Here is a 22,787-nt window from a genome sequence, read left to right as displayed (position 1 = left end):
TAGAGAAACAGGAAGAGAGAGAGACATGGATGTGAAAGAGAAACATCTGGTTGCCTCTTATATGCACCCCGACTGGGATGGAACTGCAACCTCTTTAGTGGTGTACTGCATGATGCTGCAACCACTGAGCCACCTGGCCAGGCTTCCTTTTCTCTTTAATGTAGCTGCTAGTTCCTAGACCTCTAGGATTCTCTGTGTACTCCACTGGTTTGCTGGAGACTGGGACAGTCTTCCTATTTTCCTCCTTTCTGTTTGTAAGAAAAACATACAGATTCATTTTTTAGTTCAATACTAACCACTTCTGATAATCAGATATCAGATAATAAAGATAATAAACTCCAGTCAAGTCACAAAGCTTAAGAAATCTTACTGAGTCTTAACAGGCATGGTTCTGTTATAGACAGTTAGACATGAGCAGAGCAAGGACTATAGGCTAGGTATAGAACTCGGGCTTTCTGCCCTGGATGCCTAGCAAGGGGCAAAACTGGGAAAACAAGAATTTTCCTGCCAGGGTAACCAACCCTTCCCTAGCAGTAACACTGGTCATGCAGTTTGGACCCCCCTGACCTTTTCCTCCCTAAAGAAAACATCTAGACCTCAGTTGTATTTCAGCTCCAGGCCCAGAAAAGCAGCAAAACCAGACAAGTGACACCATAGCTGCCTTAGGACCAGATGCATTGACTAATGACTCCCTGCCCTGGTGCTGACCAATCAGTGGAGACCAGGACCCTGACAGAGCACACCTGGACAGCTGATGAATATTCTATTAATCCCCTTCCCTGAGACCTCCCCTAAGATTTCAGCTTGCAAGAGAGAGTACTATGCTCAGAATGAAGGACCCAGTGTGTATTCTTCCCGGTGGAGCATGCCAATGAGTTCCCTTTCTCCCTTCTTTCCTCTCAGGGGCCCCATAAGGCTTGAAACCAGGGGAGCAATGGGCAGTGGCAGCTCATCCCCGGCTAAACCCTAAACCTGTCTCCAAGGGCCCCTTTTCTTTGACTTCTCAGTGAGCCAGAGCAGCCCAGCCTAGGCTCTCCTCTTACTTCTTCTGTGCACCTTCCTTGTTTCAGTATTTTTTTTTATTGTGGCCAATCAGTTCTTACTTACTTTGCCATACTTTGTCTCTTGATTGAAATCTTTCCTTCAAGAAGACAAGAACGGAGATCTCACGGTCTCACTGGTAACAGTCTACACTTTTTGACTTCTTAACAGAAACGCTAACTAGGAGTCCTAACTCTTATTTCTTTTCTTTTTATTGAAGTACAGCTGATGTACAATATCATATTAGTTTCAGGTGTACAACATAGTGATTCTACATGCGTATACCTTACGATGCAATCACCATGATATGTCTACTAACCATCTGTCATCAGACAAAGTTATTATGATGTTACTGACTATATTCCCTTTGCTACATATTCCTTCCCCTGACTTGTTCATTTTATAACTGGAAGTTTGTACCTCTTGTTCCTCTTCACTTTTTCCACCCATCCTGCTACCTCCTCTGGCAACCATTAGTTTGTTCTCTGTATCTATGAGTCTGTTTCTGTTTCACTTTTTAAGATTCCACATGTGTGACATCACACAGTGTTTGTCTCTCTCTGTCTGACTTGGCCTAATATCCTCGAGGTCCATCTATGTTGTCGCAAATGGCAAGATGACATTATTTTTTATTTTCTAAAAAATCCTACTCTAAGGCTGGCATCTAATCATGGAGAGAAAGTTAACATCAGTTAAGTCAATTTAGAGGCTGTAGTAGGCTGCATAAATGACCCCCCAAATATATCAGTTCCTATTCCCAGGAACCTGTAAATGCTAGTTTATAAGGAAAATAGTTTTTTGTAGGTGTGATTAAGATAAGGATCTTGACCTGGGGAGATTATCTTGGATCATCTGGGTGGACCCTAATGCAATCAACCACAAGTGTCCTTATAAGAAAGAGGCAGCTGGTGGTTTGATGTACATACAGACAGAAGAGGAGAAGGCAATGCGACCACTGAGGTGATGTAGCCACAAGCCAAGGTATGCCAGCAACCCCAGGGTCAGGAAGAGGCAAGGCACAGATTCTCCCTTAGACTCTCAGGAGGGAGTGTGGCCCTGTCCACCTTGATTTTGAGCCAGAGGTCTGATTTCAGGCTTCTGGCCTCCGGAACAGTGAGAGAATGCATTTTTGTTGTTTTAAGTCACTCGGTGATAATTAGTTACAGCAGCCGCAGGAAACTAGTATAGGTTCCCACTTGTCTCAAATGCTTATCCTGTGACCTGTGCTGTAGGTGACATCATATCAAGGGGTCCTTTTCTGCTAGTTAAGTATTATCAAGCTAAGAAGAAACTTTTCTTACATTCCTGGAAAGTTACACTTAAGAAACTAGAGTGTGAGAGGCACAGAAAGAGGGCAATATACTATTCATTCATTTAATAAACATTCTGTAAACTCTTGCTATGTATCAATCATTGGCCTACATCCTGGATTAAAATTGAATAAGGCAGGATCCTTTTCTTTGAGGAGATCAGTTGATGAGGGAAAGTAGATGCATGTATACGTACAGTTAAATTATTATGTGAAAAATGCAGTAGTGATGGTAAAAACGAGGGAGGGTCCTTATGACTTTAAACCTAAGGTCTAGAAATCATCTCTCTCTCTCTCTCTCACACACCCCTAAGAGGGAGTGTGCCCCCCAAAATGTATATACACTTTGAATAATTATAAAGACACTGTTAAAATACATTTCATTTTCAAAGTGTAATAGAATCTATAGACATTGTATGTATACATTTTTGGGGGACACCTATGTCCCTCAGAGACCTAGCCTTTCCCTGGATAGTCAGCAACTATTCCCCCCCCCCCCCCCACACACACACACACACTCCATCCCCAGCAGGAGACAACAGCAGGTACCTAGACTAATGTCCATTTAGTCCAGATCATTGGCAGGCTAAAGATAACATCTTGGCCTAAGTTATGTTTCAACTACTGGGCCCTAATGTGGAATGATGACCTGGCTACTTTCTCAGGAAGTGGGGCAGAGGGACCCAGAAAAGACCTCAGAATTGTCTCCAAGACCTGAAGAGATGATTATTACACTTTTATGTCACCTCTGACCCATCAGCTCCCATCACGACCCTGAAACCCTTGTGATTTTGCCCTATATAATCTGTAACCTACACCATCCATCTGGGAGTTTGGGCTTTGGAGTGTGAGCCTCCTGCCCTCCTGAGTAGCACCATTCATAATAATATGGCCAGTTTTTCTCCACTGCATTTCTTCATGTTCGGTGTGTGGCTCTGCTGGCTCCAGGCGGAGGAACTCCTTCTGTTCTGTAGTAATCATGTGTGTAGTGTCTTTTGGACACACTGAAGAATGCAGAGATGACAGGAAGGGTCTGTGTGAGATGGAGGAGAGGTGGGTTAGAAAAAGCTTCATGAGAAAGAGATGTTTCTGAGCTGACAAATAAAGAAGCATAGTAATAAAAGCAGACAAACATTTATCATTTTTTTCCTCGTGGATTTCATGTGTTGAAGGACACTGTCTACCAAAAACAGAAAGCTTCTGTGTTTATTAAGCGATAAGCAATAGGTTAAGAACATCTCTCACTGCCAAAGAGAGTTGATCAGCAGCATAGGATGATTACTATTCTCGTACCATTATTTCAACCAAGAGAAAGGTATTTGTCATTTGATTTTGTTTTTCCTACAAAGTCTTTTCCGGACAAAATTGTGATATTTTTCATTATGTGTTTTGGAATACTGATATAGCTGCAGAGCTCTCTCCTCATTGCGTTCATGGACAGGCCTTCCCATCTTGGGAAAGACAGCGTTAACTACTTGCACTATACCATCTGGCCTACAGAACATTATATTGAAAAGAAACTCAATAATGAGAGTGCCTATCCAACAAGGCAATAGCTCTGTCTCCTGGGGATACCTTCCAGTACTGTTTCCTTGTAAGGCAACAGAAACAGTCGGATCCTGCGCCCCTCTTACAGCCCTCCTATAAAATAATAGTGATACGTATAACAAACCAACGTTTGTCTAGCATTCTGTCATTTGACAAAAGGGTTTCACAAAAGTATCTGCTTGGGGTTGTTTGAGATATAAGCAAATACTCTTTTATCATTTCAGGCAAGTGCCTTTCTCTATTTTTTCATCTTTATTGCAATATTACTATTCTAGTGAACATATTTTTCCAGCTTTATTGAGATTATTGACATGCAACATTGTGCTGACTCAATACTTGATACACATATTTTGTGAAATGATTGCCATCCTAGCTTTAGTTAACACTTCCATCATCTCATATTGTCACCATTGCTTTTTTGTGATGAGAACATGGGGGATCTACTGTACTCTCTTCACAATTTTCAAGTATATAATACAGTTATCTATAATCACCGTGCTGTACATTAGATTTCCTAAACTTCTTCATTTTATAACTGGAAGTTTGTACCCTTTGACCAACATCTCCCCCTTTTCCCTACCTCCTCAAGAAAGTTCCTTAATCTCTTTTAGCTTCAGTTTCCTTATCTTTAAAGCTGGCTATTGTGAGAATTAAGTGAGATTTTGTATATGAAGTAACAAGGACAGGGCCTGACACTTTGTATACAGTAAGAACTGGATTCTTTTTATTTCCTTTATCCTGGAAGTAGGTGACATTTTAAAATTGTCTTTTATTCTATTCTTCAATTGCTTCACTCCTCTCAACTCATGACAAGAACCAACCCATTTTGTAGACCCTCCCACCTCCTATCTATTGAAATTATGGCCCTGAATGGTTACTCAGGGGTATAATTTGAGGAGCACCAGTGTGTCCCAGAATTTCCTCCAGTGGTGATACCCTTGGGTTCTGTGTGTGTTGTTTTCCTGGCCCTTGAGGTGTCACATGCTTAATAAGAGCAGAATGCTATTTACAAATAATATACTCTCTTACGCCAGGAAGATTTGAGGCAGTTTTCAGGATTTAATCATGTATGACACAAGAAAGCCATATATCAAAAAGAGAGGATAGACTATTAGAAAGAGAACTTGGTAAAATGTAACTAGGATTTGATATGGATCATTCAAGTTTTGAATTAAATCAGTCATTAATCAGTTCATGGAATTACATGAGATAAGCACATTGCATTTGGCAAAGGAAGTAGGATTTTGTGAAAATTTAGTTTCAATTTTATATTATGCATGTGTTATAAAATGTATTTTGTTTAAAAAAAGAAAAAAGCTCGAAAGCCATAGGATTAGGCTACAAATGGTTTACTCCTTCCACCACTTGTTACTGGACCATGTTGGGAAGTTCCCGATGTAACAGACATTTATTGAACACTTATTTTTCACCAGGTATTCTTCTATATGAATGCTTTTTTCCTCTTCCCTAACACTGATATTCCCTAACACTGATATGCAGTGTAAGACAGATACCCTGTGTCAATCCACACTCTTCTCACCCCTCACCTGGCTGCTGTCTGATAAAAGTTTGAGAGGATTCCTGTTACTAAAGTAACTCAGATACTAGGTAGTAAAATGTAAATTCCTAAATAGAGTAAATCTGAGCTTCCCTAAAGCCCCTGAGAATCACATCCGCTTTAACCATCCATCCTCTGATTTTTTTTTTTTTTAAATTCAGAGTTTTCTTAAAAGCTTTGCATCCCTGTGGGTTGGAGTAGGGATGGGGGACAGAGAAGGGTGGAGAGAGGCTTTAGGTATGAGTTGTTGAGCGTGGGCGGGAGAAGGGGGACGCTAGTACACAAAAGACTTTTTCCGTCCTTAAGGTCGTTACCAAGGCTCTTTGAGTTGAACTTTGTTGGAAAACGACCTGTCAAAAAGAAGTAGGTGTGTGTGTAGGAGAAGGCAGGCCAGGTCCCCACGTTAAAGAGGACTATCTTTCTCCGCATCTTGTCTTTTCAGAACTGGGCAGGCTGGGCTGCGGGCCGCCTCCAGCTCCCAGCTCCCAGCTCCCAGCTCCCAGCCGGGACGCCCGGAGCAGCAGCAGCCACAGACAAAGGGGCCGGGCGGCGGGCCGCCTCGCGCAGCTGGGGCCGCGGGCCGGGGAGCGCGCGCTCGGAGCGGGGCCCCGGGCCGGGGCCGCCGAGTGGCCCGCGCAGACCCGCTGCGTCTGGAGCCGGAGCCGCGGCGCCCGGAAGACCCGGCTCGGGGCGCAGACCCCGCCCGGGCTGGCTCCGCGCCGGCCTCGCGCTTCCACTCGGTCTTTGACCACCGCCCTCCGCCTCCGGCCCGGCCCGCCCCCGCCCGCGCTCCTGTACCCACGGCCCCGGCCGCCGCCGCTCCTTCCCCGGCCGGCGGGCAGCGAGCTCGGCGCAGCGGGGCGGCATGGCTGTGTCCTGGAGGAGCTGGCTGGACAACGAAGGGGTTAAACACCTCTGCCTGGTAGGATGGCGGGCAGGCTGTCCCCGCGTTTTGTCTCTCGCGGAGAGATTTTGATTCATTCTTCGAGCGTGCGCGGGTGGGAGGCTGGAAGTGGAAGTTTTGCCTCGGATTCGAACATTCTCAACTCAGGAAACTTGCCGCGGTTCCTACCTGGAGATCATAAAGATGCCACCTTTTCTCCAAAAGCCAGAGACCTTTCCTATACCCCGAGGGGAGAGCGGCTGTGGAGGAAGGGAGAAGGGATCACTTTAATGCACTCAGCCTTTGGTTAACCCTTTAAACATCGTCCCTCCTTTGCTCTCTGCCCAGAATGCTTCTGCTTGATGGTGTGTTTTAAAACAATACACATCGCTGGGGACCTGGTGATATCACTCATTTCTGAGTCCCGTTTTTTTGTCCGGCAAGGGATGTCTGCAGATCATTCAGGAGACCTGTTGACAGCCCAAACGCTTCCTCTTAGGTGCAGGGGCTGAGTGAGGTCAGATGTGTTTTTCTTGGAGTGGTTTTCAGATTGCTTTCCGCAGTTACTAATTGAGGTTCCATTGAAAGTATTGTGTCCAAGGAATGTCCTTAAGGTTTCCATTCATCAGGTTATGTTTACTTTTTGTTTTCTCTCTCCTTTTGTATGATGTAGCTGATCTGGCTGGCCCTGAACGTCCTGCTTTTCTGGAAAACCTTCCTGCAGTACAACCAAGGGCCAGAGTACCACTACCTCCACCAGATGTTGGGGGTAAGTGGGAGTTGGGTGGCCCAGAACAATGCATTCAATGGAGGCAGACCTTGCTGCAGTCCTTGATCAGTTCTTCCATTCATTAAAGAAACATTGGTGGTTCACTGTGAAATATTTGTTAATCTCTCAAGTGGGTGAAGTTTTCTTGATTTATCATTTATACTTGTCTGGATTAAAATGACTGACTCTTTCAAGTACCAAAGATAATATCTGCTAGAGGGAAGTGGATGAAACTGTCAGACAGGCTAGTAGTGCCTAAGAAAAGTTGCTTCTGCTTGTCAGCTAGCTGCAAAGTGCCCTGAAAGATCTGCTTGGCCAGAAGGACCAACCGATGACAGGCTTTTACTTTTCACTAATCAAGACTTCAGCCTGCCCATAAGCTCATGCAGAGGATTTCTGTAGTGTTTCCGTTCTAAGTCTCACAAAGTATGTGTCTGTGGCAGTATTCATTGACATTGAGAAGTGGGTAATTCTTAGTAATTTATTTAAACCGATGATAAACCGGGCACTTTATAAATATTTAGTTTGAGCCAGGAAACTATTCTCCCCATTTTACACATGGAGAAATACAGGCTAAGGAAACAGAATGGCTTGCTCAAGTCCCTCAGATTTGAATGCACTGCTGTCTGGCCTTTTGCTTCTTTCTCATACTACACAGATTTTCTAAACCACTTCACTGGCCCATCTCAGATACTTATGCCACTGGTTAGTATTATTATTCTTTATTAGGGCTGCCCAATAGAAATATAGCATGAGTCATAAGTAACTTAAAATTTCCTAGTAGGACATTTAAAAAGTAAGAAGCCAGTGGCATTAACTTTAAGAATATATTTTATTTCTAATAATACATCCAAAGTAGTATAATAAATTGAAGTACTCAACATGTGATCAATATTTGACAAAAAAATTATTAATGAGATTTTTATATTATTTTTGTTTGTTATATTATTTTTGTTTGTTAATTCTTTGAAATATAGCTTTACACATATGCCCGTCACAGTTCAGTCACTAAATTTTCAGCAGAAATACTTGACCGATGTTTAGAAATCAGAAACTTCTACAGATGATATAGTGGATTCCCATATTCAAGTTGTTCAAAACATATTTAAAGCTTTTCTAGTAACACAAATAATTATCAGTTTTAAAATTTTAATTTATGTTAATAACATTTATAATAAAAATTTAGTTCCTTGGTGGCTCTACACCAAGTCACCAATCAGTTCAATAAAAAGACATCAGAATATAGGTAGTCCTCTTGCTCCCCCTCTTCAAAATAGGAGCTGATATTGGAGGGTAAGTTGTGGGCTTTAATTATTGATATTCTAATATATAAAAACCCAAGGTCCATAATGTCCAAAACGACCAAAGACTGACTGGCATAGAAACCGACCAATCAGAACAAAATCTGGGTGAACTGTGAGGAGCCAATGGTTGCCTAGGAGGTGGAGCTTTGGACGCTGACTGGCATAGAAACCGACCAATCAGAACCTAATCTGGGTGAACTGCAAAGGCAGAACCTAAGGTGGGGGCTGAGGAGGGGTTTTAAGGGCAACAGCTGTTTGGGGTAAGGTGTAAGAAAGCAGTTCAATTTTTTAATGACCAGTTTGGCAGTATAGTGCATATGGCTGGCTATCAGTCCGGATATAGGGGTTATGTGTTTTTGTCTGCCAAGAGCATCTCCTCCTGCTAAAAACGAAACTGCCCTCCCCTGCAACTTGATCTTGCCCCCAAATGTCCTCCCCCCCCATTTAAGCAGTCCTATCCTATATAATCTATATATACTAATAAAAGGGTAATATGCTAAAGACCAGGTCAACCAGCCATCTTCTGGACGTCCGACTTCCTTCCGGACAAAGCCATGGTGGTGGGGGCTGAGGCAGAGAGGGCAGTTGGGGGCGAGATCAGGCTGGCAGTGGAAGGCAGTTGGGGGTGAGATCAGGCCGGCAGGGGAGGGCAGTTGGGGGCGGGATCAGACCAGCAGAGGAGGGCAGTTGGGGGTGATCAGGCAGGCAGAGGCATTTGGGGCCAAGATCAGGCCAGCAGGGGAGGGCAGTTAGGGGCAATCAGGCAGGCAGGCAGAGGCAGTTAGGGGTGATCAGACAGGCAGGCCAGGTGAGTGGTTAGGAGCCAGCAGTCCCAGATTGTGAGAGGGATGTACGACTGCCAGTTTAGGCCCGATCTCACAGGGATCGGGCCTAAACCAGCAGACGAAAATCCCTCAAGGGGTCCCCGATTGGAGAGAGTGCAGGCTGGGCTGAGGGAACCACCGCGCCCCATGCATGAATTTCGTGCACCGGACCACTAGTGTAACTATAAAAACATCTCTGACTTTTCCCTAATCTGATGATGGCAGCCTTTGAAGAATGAAGGTAAAGGTATTTAATTTTCAGAACTGAGGTATCCATTTTTATTACTAGGGGGCTAAGAGACTGTTCTCACCAAAATTAAAGAGTAAGAACTGACAAGGAGTCCAGATGGTGTGGCTCAGTGCTTGATTGTCGACCTATGAACCCAGAGGTCACTGTTCGATTCCCGGTGAGGGCACATGCCCGGGTTGCAGGCTCAGTCCCTGGTGAAGGGTGTGCAGGAGGCAGCTGATCAATGATTCTCTCTCATCATTGATGTTTCTATCTCTCCCTCTCCCTTCCTCCCTAAAATCAATGCAAATATAGTTAAAAAAAAAAAAAAAAGAACTGACAGGGAAAAGAAGATCTTACATGACGGAAGATAAAATAATATTGGAATTAATATGTCTTTGTAGAAGTTTTATCATGATTGTTTTCCCAGACTGATTTGACCCTGTCCTGGAGGCAACTTGGTCACGGCTGGTTTATGCCTGAGTTAATGTGCTAATCAGACTGTGTACTTCCTAGAAGATGTTTAATTATGACATGCTGTGAGTATTGGAATCTTATAATTATCTAAGAGGGAAAAACAGTCCTTTGAGGAAAGCCAAAACAATATTCAAACAAATGAATAAACCAAACAGTAACTTCTTCCATCTTCCTATAGCAACTATTTTAAAAATTCCATTTATTGGGGTAACATTACTTTTTAAATAAAGGACTCCATTGATTACTTAAGATTAAATCTGTTTTTGAGATTTATTTATTTTCAAGTATGGAAAATGTAGTTGCTTGTACTTTAATGGAAGAACTAATATGTTGTGACCAACTCTAAAAAATTAGTTTCTTAAATTTTTTGAAATATCAAAGCAGTTTAACTAAGAATACTACCTATAGAAACCTTCACATTTATATTCACCTATTTGAGTTGTATTTCTGACATTTTAACAATTAAAGGATATCATTTAATTGATATAAATATTTTAATTTGAGAAGAGAATGAGTTTTATGATACCAGATTCAATATGTCTTGGTTTTATATCTTTCCCCCAAAACTAACATATGTGTATTGACTATTCACTTTTAACCTAGTTATCCTTATAATGCCATAATGAGAATGTAAATTTTTTTTTGCTTTGTCTTGCAATTATTATTTTAGATCTTTTACATGGTTATGAAGATCTTTTTTTCTTTTTTAAAGCTCTAATTGAGATACCTATGTTAATTAGAAGAATGTCTTGAGCATTTAGTGTTTTGTTTTGTTTTTCTGATTTCACAATGGTGATCTTTCTCTGGTCAATCATTATCCTTTAAGTGACTTAGAAACATTAACTAATTTACCCTCTCAAGAGATCTAGAAGTTATATCATAATTAACATATTTCAGAGACAGAAATCTGATGTCATGTAAGTTTCTTAAGGTCAGAGAGTGGAGTCTATGGACCAATGGACCTAGTATTTTAAGTCAGTATTGTTTTCACTGCTGGCCTAGGCAGCTTTAATTCTGCTGAGAAGGAATATATACCTTCTATTAATTTCAGAAAAGGCTTGATCATTAACTTTTCCCCCTTTATTGCACAGAATACTCTTGTTTAAATTTGGGCTATTTTTAACTAAGTGTAGTTTTTGTTTCCTTTTATTTTTCAATATTCTGTTGTTTGAAAACAATTTACTTCTATTTATTAACAGGTGAAATAGTTTATATTACTTTGATACCATCATTATATTCTTAATCTGTTTAAAATAGAGACTCATAGTCTAATTTAGAAGAGAGCTTTAATATCTTAGATTTCTTCCTCATTTTCACAAATAGAAAAAATGAGGTTGAAGTGATGTACTCACTATCAGCCACTGAATTAGTGGGTTTGTTACCATTCTGATCTGTTCATCCTGTCAGTCCAATATTCAGTCTCTTACAATGAACAACTCTATGAACCTATGCAAGAACCTATTAAAATATATACTTAATGGACCTCTAGCTTTTCATCTTATGTGAAATGATATTTAAAGATATTTAGTAATTTAAGAAGTTAAGGAAAAGTACTGATTTATCCCTAACATAACGTATTTTCAGTATTCCAGTTGTTTCAGACTTGTCTCAGACAAATTGTTAAGGAAATATGAGATTTTTATTTAAATAATTCCAGATTCTACAGTATTTTAGCATGTAATATTTAACCTCTTTGTTTTATACAGTTAAGTGGCCACTGTATAATCCTCTTTTATCAACACCATCCAAAACAGCATAGAATTGGGTGTTGGAATTAAGTTCAGAGATTTTCAAATGTCCCTTCTTCATTTCATCCTATCTAATAAAAGGGTAATATGCAAATTAACCGTAACTCTGTCGCAAAGATGGCGGCGCCCATAGCGGCCGGGGCGCTGGACGCTGGTGGCATCGCCCCAGCGATGGGCCCCAGCATCCCACACACCTCAGCCTGTGGAGGGAAGGAGGGTAGGCCTCTGGCCAGAGGTCGGCCAGGGTACATGGGACCCTGGTGTCATTGCAGGCTGGGCTGAGGGACACACCCCTGTGCACAAATTTCGTGCACTGGGCCTCTAGTTATTAATATCAATAACAGATTACACTCATTGAGAACTAAGTATCAGGCATTAATCTAAAAGTTTTGTGTTGATTAATTTATTTAATCTTTCATCCATCCTATGGAGTAGATATTTTAAATTTTGTAGCTAAGAAACTGAATTAGAAAAGTTCTGTGACTTGCTAATCAGTCACAGAAGTAGGACTCTAGCCCAGACATCCCAGTTCTTAACCATTGTGCTCTCAGTTTCTTTGCAACAATAGGCTAAGCCATGTGGAATTGCCATTTGATAGAACAAAAATAATTAAGTATCAACCATTTCAAGTGGTTCAACCTAATTACAAGTATTACCATTTATTAATCACATTCTATCTGCCACAATTCTTTGTTGTCTTTTTATCATCTGACATTTTAGTTTTTAAGGAATCTTTATACTGTTTTCCATAGTGACTGTACCAATTTGCATTCCCACAAACAGTGCACAAGAGTTCTCTGTTTTTATTCTTAAGCTTGAGACAGAATTGCACAGTGAGTAGGTATCCTGATACCTATTGCATTAATTTGCTGGTGCTTCCATAACTACTAGAAGCACTACAGCACTGGTTCCCAACCTTTCTAATGCCGCGACCCTTTAATACAGTTCCTCATGTTGTGGTGATCCCCAACCATAAAATTATTTTCGTTGCTACTTCATAACTGTAATGTTGCTACTGTTATGAATCATAATGTAAATATCTGTGTTTTCCGATGGTCTTAGGCGACCATGCTAGTGGTTCTCAACCTGTGGGTCATGAACCGCTGCTGTAGAGCCTAAGTAACTACAGTCTGGGTGGCTCAAATAACAAATTTATTTCCTCACAGGTCTGGAGGCTGTATATTATATGCTTTCCCCTGGGGAACACCTAGTCTAAGGGAGAGGAGCCTGCTGACTTTCAGAATGTTATAGGGACCTTAGGGAAATGTAATAGGGACCTTGGGGATTGTTCTAGTTCATTTCTCATTTGACAGATCAACTTGGTATAGTTAAATGTCTTCTTTATTGACTCACTGGAAAGTTCAATGTGGTTGGTAGGTCTTCTATCTCTAGTCAGTGTTTCTAGTTCATCACACTAAGCATTTCATTGATCATAAAATTGATTTTTAAAGTGCCCAGGTAATTCTGGGGAAGAAAATCAAACAACTCTAATTCCTTTCTGACAAGATCATGGGCTTTGGAACTACATGGGAGTTTGAATCTTGGCTCAGGCATTTATCTTCCTTTATGATTGTGACAAATTATTTCTCTGAGCCTAAGTTTAAATCGTCTATAAAGAAAGTCAAGCTTAAACCTTCCTCTTACGTTAGTGGAGGTGAAATGCTTAGCACTTGGTGCATATGCACTTAGCAAAAGATAGCTATTATTGTAAATACTAAGTAATATGATTTAGTTTTAATGCTAATAATACTATTAATAGTACTAATTCATAATATTATAAAGTATTTATGTTTATAAGTAAAATATTAAAAGAATTTATAGAAATGTAAAGATGGAAGGAACTTACTCAGCATATAGCAGATGGTAGGACTGGGAAACATTCTTTCCTTTGGCTGACCTCTGGCTGCCTCCCTGACCCTGATATCAGTTATCTGCTAAAATTTGTAACTGGCACACATTTTATGGCAACTTGGTTACGATTGCTGGGAGGAATTTCAGTTTGAAGTAGAATGCATTTCATTCAAAGGAACATTTACTAATCTTCATAAAACCTTGGAGACTTCAATATATAAACAAGGGAAATAATGCCTATTTCACAAGGTTATCGTGAAACCTAAAGAAAATTAAAATAAATAATAATAATAGTTAGAGTCGACATTCATTAAAATGTTCTCATGGGCCAGACATGGTGTGAAATTTTTTATACATTCAGTGTCAGCGCCTTATCTAATCTACAAGGTAAGTTCTATTACATAAGAGGAAGCTAAAACATGGAAATTATAAATAACTTTCTCATGGATTACAATTCCTAGCAAAAGCCCATTTTTTAATAAGAGACCCCTTAATGCTGCTTTTCTTTTTTCTTCTCTCTTCTCTCATCTTGTATAGCCGTATACAGTTCACTTAACATGTCTGTAGCCAGTGAAACGTGATGAAACTAACCCCCTTATCTCAGAGTGCTGTGCTGAGGATTAGAGGACTTAATGGATACAGACCTACTTTGAAGAACTGAAAGCATCACAGATGTGTTTTTTTAAAAAAATGGTTGTGATCACATTCTTTTCTGTTTTCTGTTCATTCCTCCCAGATTTTAAGGCTCCAGCCATGGTACCATTACCAGAGCTCATCTAGGAGTCATAAAAGACAGTTTGGACAAAGGAACGAGATTTCATATTCATGACAGAAAAGCGTTACACGGCTCTTAACATCCAATATGCTTTACACTTACAGTGATTACTACTTATGTGGGATCCAGAAGGCCTGTGACGTATTGTAATGAATAATTTTGCAAAGGCATGAACTAAGAGTGAGGCCTTAGTAGAAAGGTAAATTACCTAGGTGGTAGTGAGCTTACTTCACCTCTTAGTTTCCATGTCTTAAGGTAACTTTGTAATGTGAATCTTGGCTCAGGCATTTATCTTCCTTTATGATTGTGACAAATTATTTCTCTGAGCCTAAGTTTAAATCGTCTATAAAGAAAATCGGCTTAAACCTTCCTCTTATGTTAGTGCAGGTGAAAAGTAGTTGATGAAAAGTAGTTTCTGTTGCATTCTAATAATGGGACTAAAACAAAGTAGATGGAGTAAGGAAAAGATGGACGTTTCATGATCACTAGAATTAGTTTACATTTTTAGAAATGGGAAAGTTGAATTTGACAATGACTCTTATCTATGGATAAATAAATCCAATACATTTTCTACAGGTTGGAAAATGCATACTTTTAAGGGTTTCATGGATTTGGAAATTGTTAAAGGTCTCTGTACACATCAAGAATATTAGCGGTCTGATGTAGCTTGAGACAAGAAGAGATGAGGAATACACAAAAAGTGAAAGCATTTTATATATCAGATTTTTTAAAGTGGGTACATTAACACCATTTAATTAATGAAATGATCTATGGTGAAAGCCTTTCTGACTATATTCCTTTTTCCTATGATAGGATTTTCAAACAGTTGATTTAAAAAATTGCAAGTAGTTGTGTTTAATGTAATCTGGAAAGCTCAGGTCCATTGGAGGATCTGAAGTGGCAGTGATCCAAACAAGCTTCTTTTCCCCCATGCTATAATTTTGATTTTCCTTTTTAACTTCCTGTCCCCCCAAATACACTCTCTTTTACATGCCTTCCAGTTAGCATCTTATCCTGAGTGAATCCCATCTCCTATGGATTCCAAGGTTCGTGAGGGTACCCAAAAAGGAGACTGTTGTGGAACAAGAGAATAAGAACCACCTATTGAGAATACAGATGAGATAGGATGATGAGTGCTTTTACCTCCCACTGATTTTCCTTGGCCAAGTTACTTTAGATAAGTGACTTTGGGTCTCTTTGAGCTTTGTTCATTCTCTTGGTTTGAAAAGCGTGGGCCCAAAAGCACATTTATAAAGCCGACAAAGGTGAAGATACATTTTTATTTTTCCTTTTTTTTTTTCATAGCTCAGAATATCTAAACGGAAAACCAAGCAAATATCATCAGTGGTCTATATTAATGGATTTCCATTGGAACACAATGACTCATATTAAACCACAGGAATGTAGAACTTCAGTATAAAAGTTCTACTTGACAAATGGCATTTGCTGTTTGGCATTGTTGGAATGACATTTGTTACCTACGTGGAATTTTTCTGGGGGTTGGGCTTTGGCTTGTTCTTTGTGGAACCCATCATTGAACTTTTCAACTATTTTGATCTTGTACATTTTTAAAAATGTAAAACAGCGAGAGAATGACTCAAATGAAAATCTTGGAAGAGTTTAGTTTCCTGGATCATAATGGGTCTACAAGACTTCCTTAGTTTTGGTTTGCCTGAAGAAAACATGTCTTAGATTGTACTGGTTTCAAAGCTTGAGTGTGTCATGCTTAAAGAAGAAAAGGACTTTTTTTAACCTACAGATTACAGATGTATACAATTTAAATTGTTAAAAGTTTTGAATAACATTCATTCTATTTCTAGTTAAAACCCAGTGTCTACTATTGCTTTTTCCTAAGCATGAAGCAACTATTAGCTTAAATTTCAAATATAGTAATACCTGTGAAAATTCAATGGCAACATTATAATGTCGTGAAAAGAACCTGGATTTTGTACACAAATTGACTTAAGTTGAAATATCGACCTTAACTCTTAGCAACTATGCCTTTAAGTAGCTATTCAAATCTTCAAAGCCTTAGTTTTCTCAATTTTAAATTGAGAATTATATTATTAAATTGAACTACGTGAAAATTACAATATTGAAACATTTTAATTTACCAAAATGGCCATTTTGCATAGTTTCACCTAATTTCTCTCTGGTAGGATTTTTTTAAAGAAGGGAATTAAATAGGATGAGGAAAAAGAAATGAGTATGAGCACCTAGAAAAGTGTTACTTTCCATTTTTATTTTATTCATTCATTTATTTTAAATATATTTTTATTATTTTAACAGAGGAAAGGAGAGGGAGGGAGAGAGAGAGAGAAATATCAATGATGAAAGAGAATCATTGATTGGCTGCCTTCTACATGCCCCACAGTGGGGATTGAGCCCACAACCTGGGCAGGTGCCCTGACTGGGAATCAAACCGAGACCTGGTTTATAGGTCTACCCTCAACCCCTGAGCAATACTGGCCAGGCTCATTCTTTTTAAAAATTTTTATTTTTTAATTATAGTATACATTCATCCTTATTTTGTATTAGTTTCAGGTGTACAGCAATATTATAATATTACTAGAGGCCCGGTGCACAAAAATTCATGCACTCGGCGGGTGGGGGGTCCCTCAACCCAGCCTGTGCCCTTTCACAGTCCGGGACCCCTTGGGGGATGTCCACCTGCCAGCTTAGACCCGCTCCCCAGGGAATCGGACCTAAGCTGGCAGTCAGACATCCCTCTGGCAGCATGGGAGCCCTCAGAGGATGTCCCACTGAGGCTTAGGTCCGCTCCCCGAGGAAAGTGGGCCTAAGCAGCAGTTGGACATCCTTAGTGCTGCCGAGGAGGCTGGAGAGCCTCCTGCCACCTCTGCTGCATTCGCAGCCATCAGCCCACCTTGTGGCTGAGCTGAGCGGAGCTCCCCTGTGGGAACACACTGACCACTAGGGGACAGCTCCTGCATTGAGCATCTGCCCCCTGGTGGTCAGTGCGCATCATAGCGATTGGTCATTCCTAGTCATTCCACTGTTAGGGTCAATTTGCATATTACCCTTTTATTATATAGGATTGACTATATTTTGTAACTACCAATTTGTACTTCTTAATCCCTTCACCTTTTTCACCTATTCCCCCAACTCCTATCCCCTCTGGCAACCATCAGTCTGTGATGGTTTAGTCTGTGAGTCTGAAGACATATGTTTAAATACTCTATGTTTATGAGTCTGTTTCAATTTTGTTTGTTCATTTATTTTGTTCTTTAAATTCCACATTATAATTGAAATCATATTTTATTTGTCTTTCTTTGATTGACTTAATTCACTTAGCATAATATCATCTCTAGTTCCATTCATGTTGTCACAAATGGTAATATTTCATTTTTGTGGCCAAGTAATATTCAATTGCATGTATGTAGCACCACTTTTTTATCCACTTGTCAACTGATAGGCTTTCGGGTAACTTCTATATCTTGGCTATTGTGAATCTCTGCAATAAGCAAAGGGGTCCATATATTCTTTTGAATTAGTTTTTGGATTTCTTGGGATATATACCCAAAGTGGAATCACTAGGTCATAAGGCAGTTCTATTTTTAATTTTTTGAGTAACCTCTATACTGTTTTCCATAGTGGCTGCACCAGCAGTACACGAGGGTTTCCTATTCTCCACATCCTCCTCAACACTTGTTATTTGTGGATTTATTGATAATAGCCATTTTGATAGGTGCTACAGGGTTAATAAATAACTCATACAGTTCAATACCAAATTAACAAACAGTCCAATTTAAAAATGGCCACAGGGCCCTAGCTGGTTTGGCTCAGTGGATAGAATGTCAGCCTCCAGACTGAAGGGTCCCAGGTGCAATTCCTGTCAAGGGCACATGCCCAGGTTGCATGCTCGATCCCAAGTAGGGAGCGTGCAAGAGGCAGCTGATCAGTGATTCTCTCTCATCATTGATGTTTCTATCTCTCCTCCCTTCCTCTCTGAAATTAATAAAAAATATATTAAAAAAATAAAAATGGGCAAAGGACCTGAATAGACTCTTTCCAAAGAAGACATACAGTTAACCAATGGACGTATGAAGAGATGCTCACCGTCAATAATCACCAGAGAAATGAAAATTAAAGCAACAATGAGATATCACCTCACACCTGTAAGAATGGCTGTCATCAATAGTTTCCTTCTTTCTAATATAAAGTTGTAGTAAACAAATTTATGATGATGCTAGACTCATTTCTTTCAGAGAACATTGTTGAAATTAAGACTGTTTTTATGTTGAAATCTATTTGTTAATGTTTGCTAATCACTAAAGGTTTCCAGTAACTAAGTTTATTTCTAATTTTGGAAAAAATTTAAAAAGATATTTTACCAATGACACTATGATCTTTTTTTCTAATTATAATTTCAAGAATATCTAAGCTCACAATTAATTGCTTTTCATTTTGCATTGGTTTTTAAATTTTAGCTCCAAATTTCTTGGCCTTTTTAAAAAACTTCTGTCAAGCAAACCAAAGATTCAGGTACACATGAGACTAATTTCACAGGACACTAGAGGCCCGTTGTGCACTCTGGGGGTGGGGGGTGTCCCTCAGCCCGGCCTGAGCTCTTTCACAGTCTGGGAGCACTTGGGGATGTCCAACTGATGACTGATGGGTTAGGCCTAAGCCACAGGTGGACATCCTTAGCGCTGCCACGGAGGTGGGCTGCTGCGCGCACCAGCCATCAGCCTGGCTTGTGGCTGAATGGCGCTCCCCCTGTGGGAGAATACTGACCACCAGGGGGCAGTTCCTGTGTTGTGTGTCTGCCCCCCTGGTGGTCAGTGCGCATCATAGCAACCGGTCGTTCCCCCATTCGGTTGATTTGCATATTACCCTTTTATTATATAGGATTAGCAGCAAATCCTCTCTGTAAAAACAAAAGATTTAAAAATACCTAGGTTTTTTATGTTAGGTACAGATGATTTAAACTTATAACCTCAGTTCATAGCACATTATCTTCATGGGTCTGTTCAAGGCTCCTGTTTACTTTTTTCTTTATTCATTCATTTATTATTTCATTATTTATCACACTCCAGGCTCCAATTCCTTTCGCCCTACATTAGCAACCTTTCTAATAATGTGCTGACATGTCTTCTTCTATTGGTGTTTTATGCACATGTTTCTCTTAATCCAAAAATTTGATATTGTGCATAGAACGCATTTTGTTTCTTGCTTCTTTTCACCCAGTATTATGTTTTCAAAGTCTATAGCTTTGCTTCTTATAGCCGCCTCATAATCTATGGTTTGTATCTGCTACAATTTCTTATCTATTCTTCAAGAAACTGAACATTTAAATGATCTCAAATTTCCTGCTACTTCAAATAGTGTCATGATAAGAAATATACTCATAGTGTAAGTATTGTAAAGTAGTTTACTGGTTTTATAATGTAAAGACTTTGCCTATCAGGTTTTATTTTTTTTAATTTTAATTAAATTTGTTGGGGTTACAATGGTTAATAAAATTATAGAGCTTTCAAGTGTACAAGTCTATGATACATCATCTGTATATTGCATTATGTGTTTGCCTCCCAAAGTCAAATCTCCTATGTTACCATATATTTGACAACTTTTATACTTTAACTTCCCCCACCTTCCTTTTTCCTCTGGTAACCACTATACTGTTCTGTGTCTATGAGTTTTTGTTTTTCTGTATTATTTGTTCATTTGTTGCTTTCAGTTTTATATTCTACATGAGTGAAATTATAGGGTTCTTCACTTTTTCTGTCTGACTTATTTCACTTAGCATGATATTCTCAATATCCATCCAAGTTGTTGCAAATGGCAATATTTCATCCTTTTTTATGACTGAGTAGTATTCCATTGTATATATGTACCACATTTTCTTTATCCAATCATCTATCAAAGGACACTTTGATTGTTTCTATGTGTTGACCACTGTGAATAATGCTGCAATAAACATAGTGATATATATATATATATATACACACTGAGTGACCAGATTATTATGATCTCTGAATGCATAATAATCTGGCCACTCAGTGTATATCCTATATAATAAAAGGCTAATATGCAAATTGTCCCCTTGATCAGGAGTTCGACCAGCAGGCAGGCGGGCCAATCGCCCATGTCCCCTCCCCCTGGCCAAGCTGGATGAACCACACTCATGCACGAATTCATGCACCGGGCCTCTAATATATATATGTATATATATATATGTACACACACACACACACACACACACACACACTGAGTGGCCAGATTATTATGCATTCAGAGATCATAATAATCTGGCCACTTAGTGTATATCCTTATGAATAAATGTTTTCAAATTTTTGTATGAATACCCAGAAGAGGGGTTGCTGGGTCATATGGTAAATCTGTTCTTAATTTTTTGAGGAACCTCTATCCTGTTTTCCATAGTGGCTGTACCAGTTTACGTTCCCACCAGCAGTGAAAAGGGTTCCTTTTTCTCCACAATCTCTTCAACATTTATTTGTCCTGTTGATAATAGACATTCTAACAGGCATGAGGGATCTCATTGTAATTTTGATTGCATTTCCCTAACAGCTAGTGAAGTTGATCATCTTTTCATATATCTTTTGCTGTCTGTATGTCTTCTTGGGAGAAATATTTGTTCAGGTCCTCTGCCCATTTTTTTTTGTTGGATTGTTTATATGTTTGATGTTCAGTTGTTTGAGTTCTTTATATATTTTGGATATTAACACCTTAACAGTGGTTTTGTTTGCAAATTTATTCCATTTAGTTGGTTGCATTTTTGTTTTGTTGATGGTTTCTTTTGCTGTGCAGAAGCTTTTTAGCTTGATATAGTTCCATTTGTTTATTTTGCTTTTAATTCTCTTTATGGTCAAATTCATAAAATCCTCTCTCAGACCAAGGTCCATAGTTTAGTACCTATGTTCTAGTCTATGTAATTTATTGTTTCAGGTCTTATATTTAGGTCTTTGATTCATTTTAAGTTGATTTTTGTGTATGGTGATAAGTAGTCTAGTTTCATTCTTTTGCATGTGACGTTCCACTGTTTCCCAGACCATTTATTGAAGAGCCTTTCTTTTCTCCATTGTATGTTTTTGGCTCCTGTGTCAAAAATTATTTGCCCATATACATGTGCATTTATTTCTGGGCTCTCAATTCTATTTCATTGGTCTGTATGTCTGTTTTTCTGCCAATATCATACATTTGGATTATTGTGTCTTTGTAGTAAAATTTGAAGTCAAGGAATGTGATATCTTTAGCTTTTAGTTTTTCCTCCCTTAGGATTGCTTTGGGTATTCAGGGTCTTTTGTGGTTCTATACAAATCTTTTAAAAATACCATGAAAATTTTTATAGAGGTTGTATTAAACTTATATATTGCTTTGGGTAATATGGCCATTATTTTTATTATTATGATTTCAAAGTATACTAACCCATTGATTTTATTTATTGTGTATCTTTATTATTTGTCCAGTTAGTTCTTTATGTTTAATTGGTAAAATATATTACACTTTAAAAAACATGCTTTTGAATACTGAATACTGATGAAACAGTAGAAAAAGTTAGAAAATTTATTTTACTTTTAAGAAGTAACCATTTGTATCTATATAATCTATGTCATTGTCTACATCTATATCTATGTCCGCATTTTTGGTACATATATATATACATGCATATTGTTAATTCAATAATATCTCACACATATTATTATTAATTTTTCTTATACAAGCTTAACTTATTTTTAATAGCTACATAGTAGCCTATAATATGTACCATAATTTGTTTCACATCTTTCTACCATTGGCCATTTTGGTCCTATTCTTTTTGGTTTTGTATTATAGATCATACTGTAGTGAGTATCCTTGTTGAAATTTACATGAACATTTTAATAAGTAGGTCTGTATGTTATTTTATTTTTAAAAGAAAGGCCATGGTGTGATACTCTGGCTTTATTCAATGTTATTTTTAAGAAAAAAATTAATTTGATTTACAATTTCTCTATTATACTACCGTACTTTCCGGTGTATAAGACGACTGGGTATATAAGATTTTACTGGGTTAAAAAGTCGTTTTATATGCCAGAAAATACGGTATATTGGACTATATTGATGGGATTAGATATAATGGATTAGATGTATTGGACTACCATATTTTCTGGCGTATGAAACTACTTTTTAACCCAGGAAAATCTTATACGCCCTGTCGTCTTATACGCCGGAAAATACGGTAATAATAGATTCCTGGTGCACAAAATTTTGTGCACTTGGGGTGGGGTGGGGATCCCTCAGCCTGGTCTGTGCTCTCTTACAGTCCGGACCCCTTGGGGGATGTTCGCCTGCTGGCTTAAGCCAGCACTCAGATATCCCTCTTGCAGTCCAGGGTTGTTGCAATTCGGGACCCCTTGCTCCTTATCGCCCGCCTGCAGCAGAGGCGGGTGAGGCTCCTGCCAGCACCGCTGTGCTCGCCAGCTGTGAGCCAGGCTTCTGTCTGTGGGAGC

At 39.2% G+C, this 22,787-nt stretch overlaps 1 protein-coding gene across 4 annotated transcripts in view; it reads left to right on the top strand.

Annotated features, from left to right (window-relative positions):
* The first annotated feature begins 6,004 nt into the window (after positions 1-6,004).
* NOX4 (NADPH oxidase 4) overlaps positions 6,005-22,787 on the top strand; it is a 168,251-nt gene continuing 151,468 nt past the window's right edge. For 2 of the 4 annotated variants that reach the window (XM_079787434.1, XM_079787433.1), the window contains exons 1-2: positions 7,013-7,108; positions 9,896-10,004. Coding sequence is in view for 1 of the 4 variants with exons in the window: in XM_079787431.1 (XP_079643557.1) it covers positions 6,322-6,378; positions 7,013-7,108 (153 nt within the window). In the remaining 3 variants the exon portion in view is untranslated. Of the gene's footprint in view, positions 6,379-7,012; positions 7,109-9,895; positions 10,005-22,787 lie in introns of those variants that run through there. The other 2 variants (XM_079787431.1, XM_079787432.1) reach the window with 2 other exon arrangements.

Source organism: Cnephaeus nilssonii, assembly GCF_951640355.1.
Source record: "Cnephaeus nilssonii genome assembly, chromosome: 13".
NCBI classification, from domain to species: Eukaryota; Metazoa; Chordata; class Mammalia; order Chiroptera; family Vespertilionidae; genus Cnephaeus; species Cnephaeus nilssonii.
Note: the sequence above shows the minus strand (reverse complement) of the source record. Positions and strands in the feature narration are given on the sequence as shown.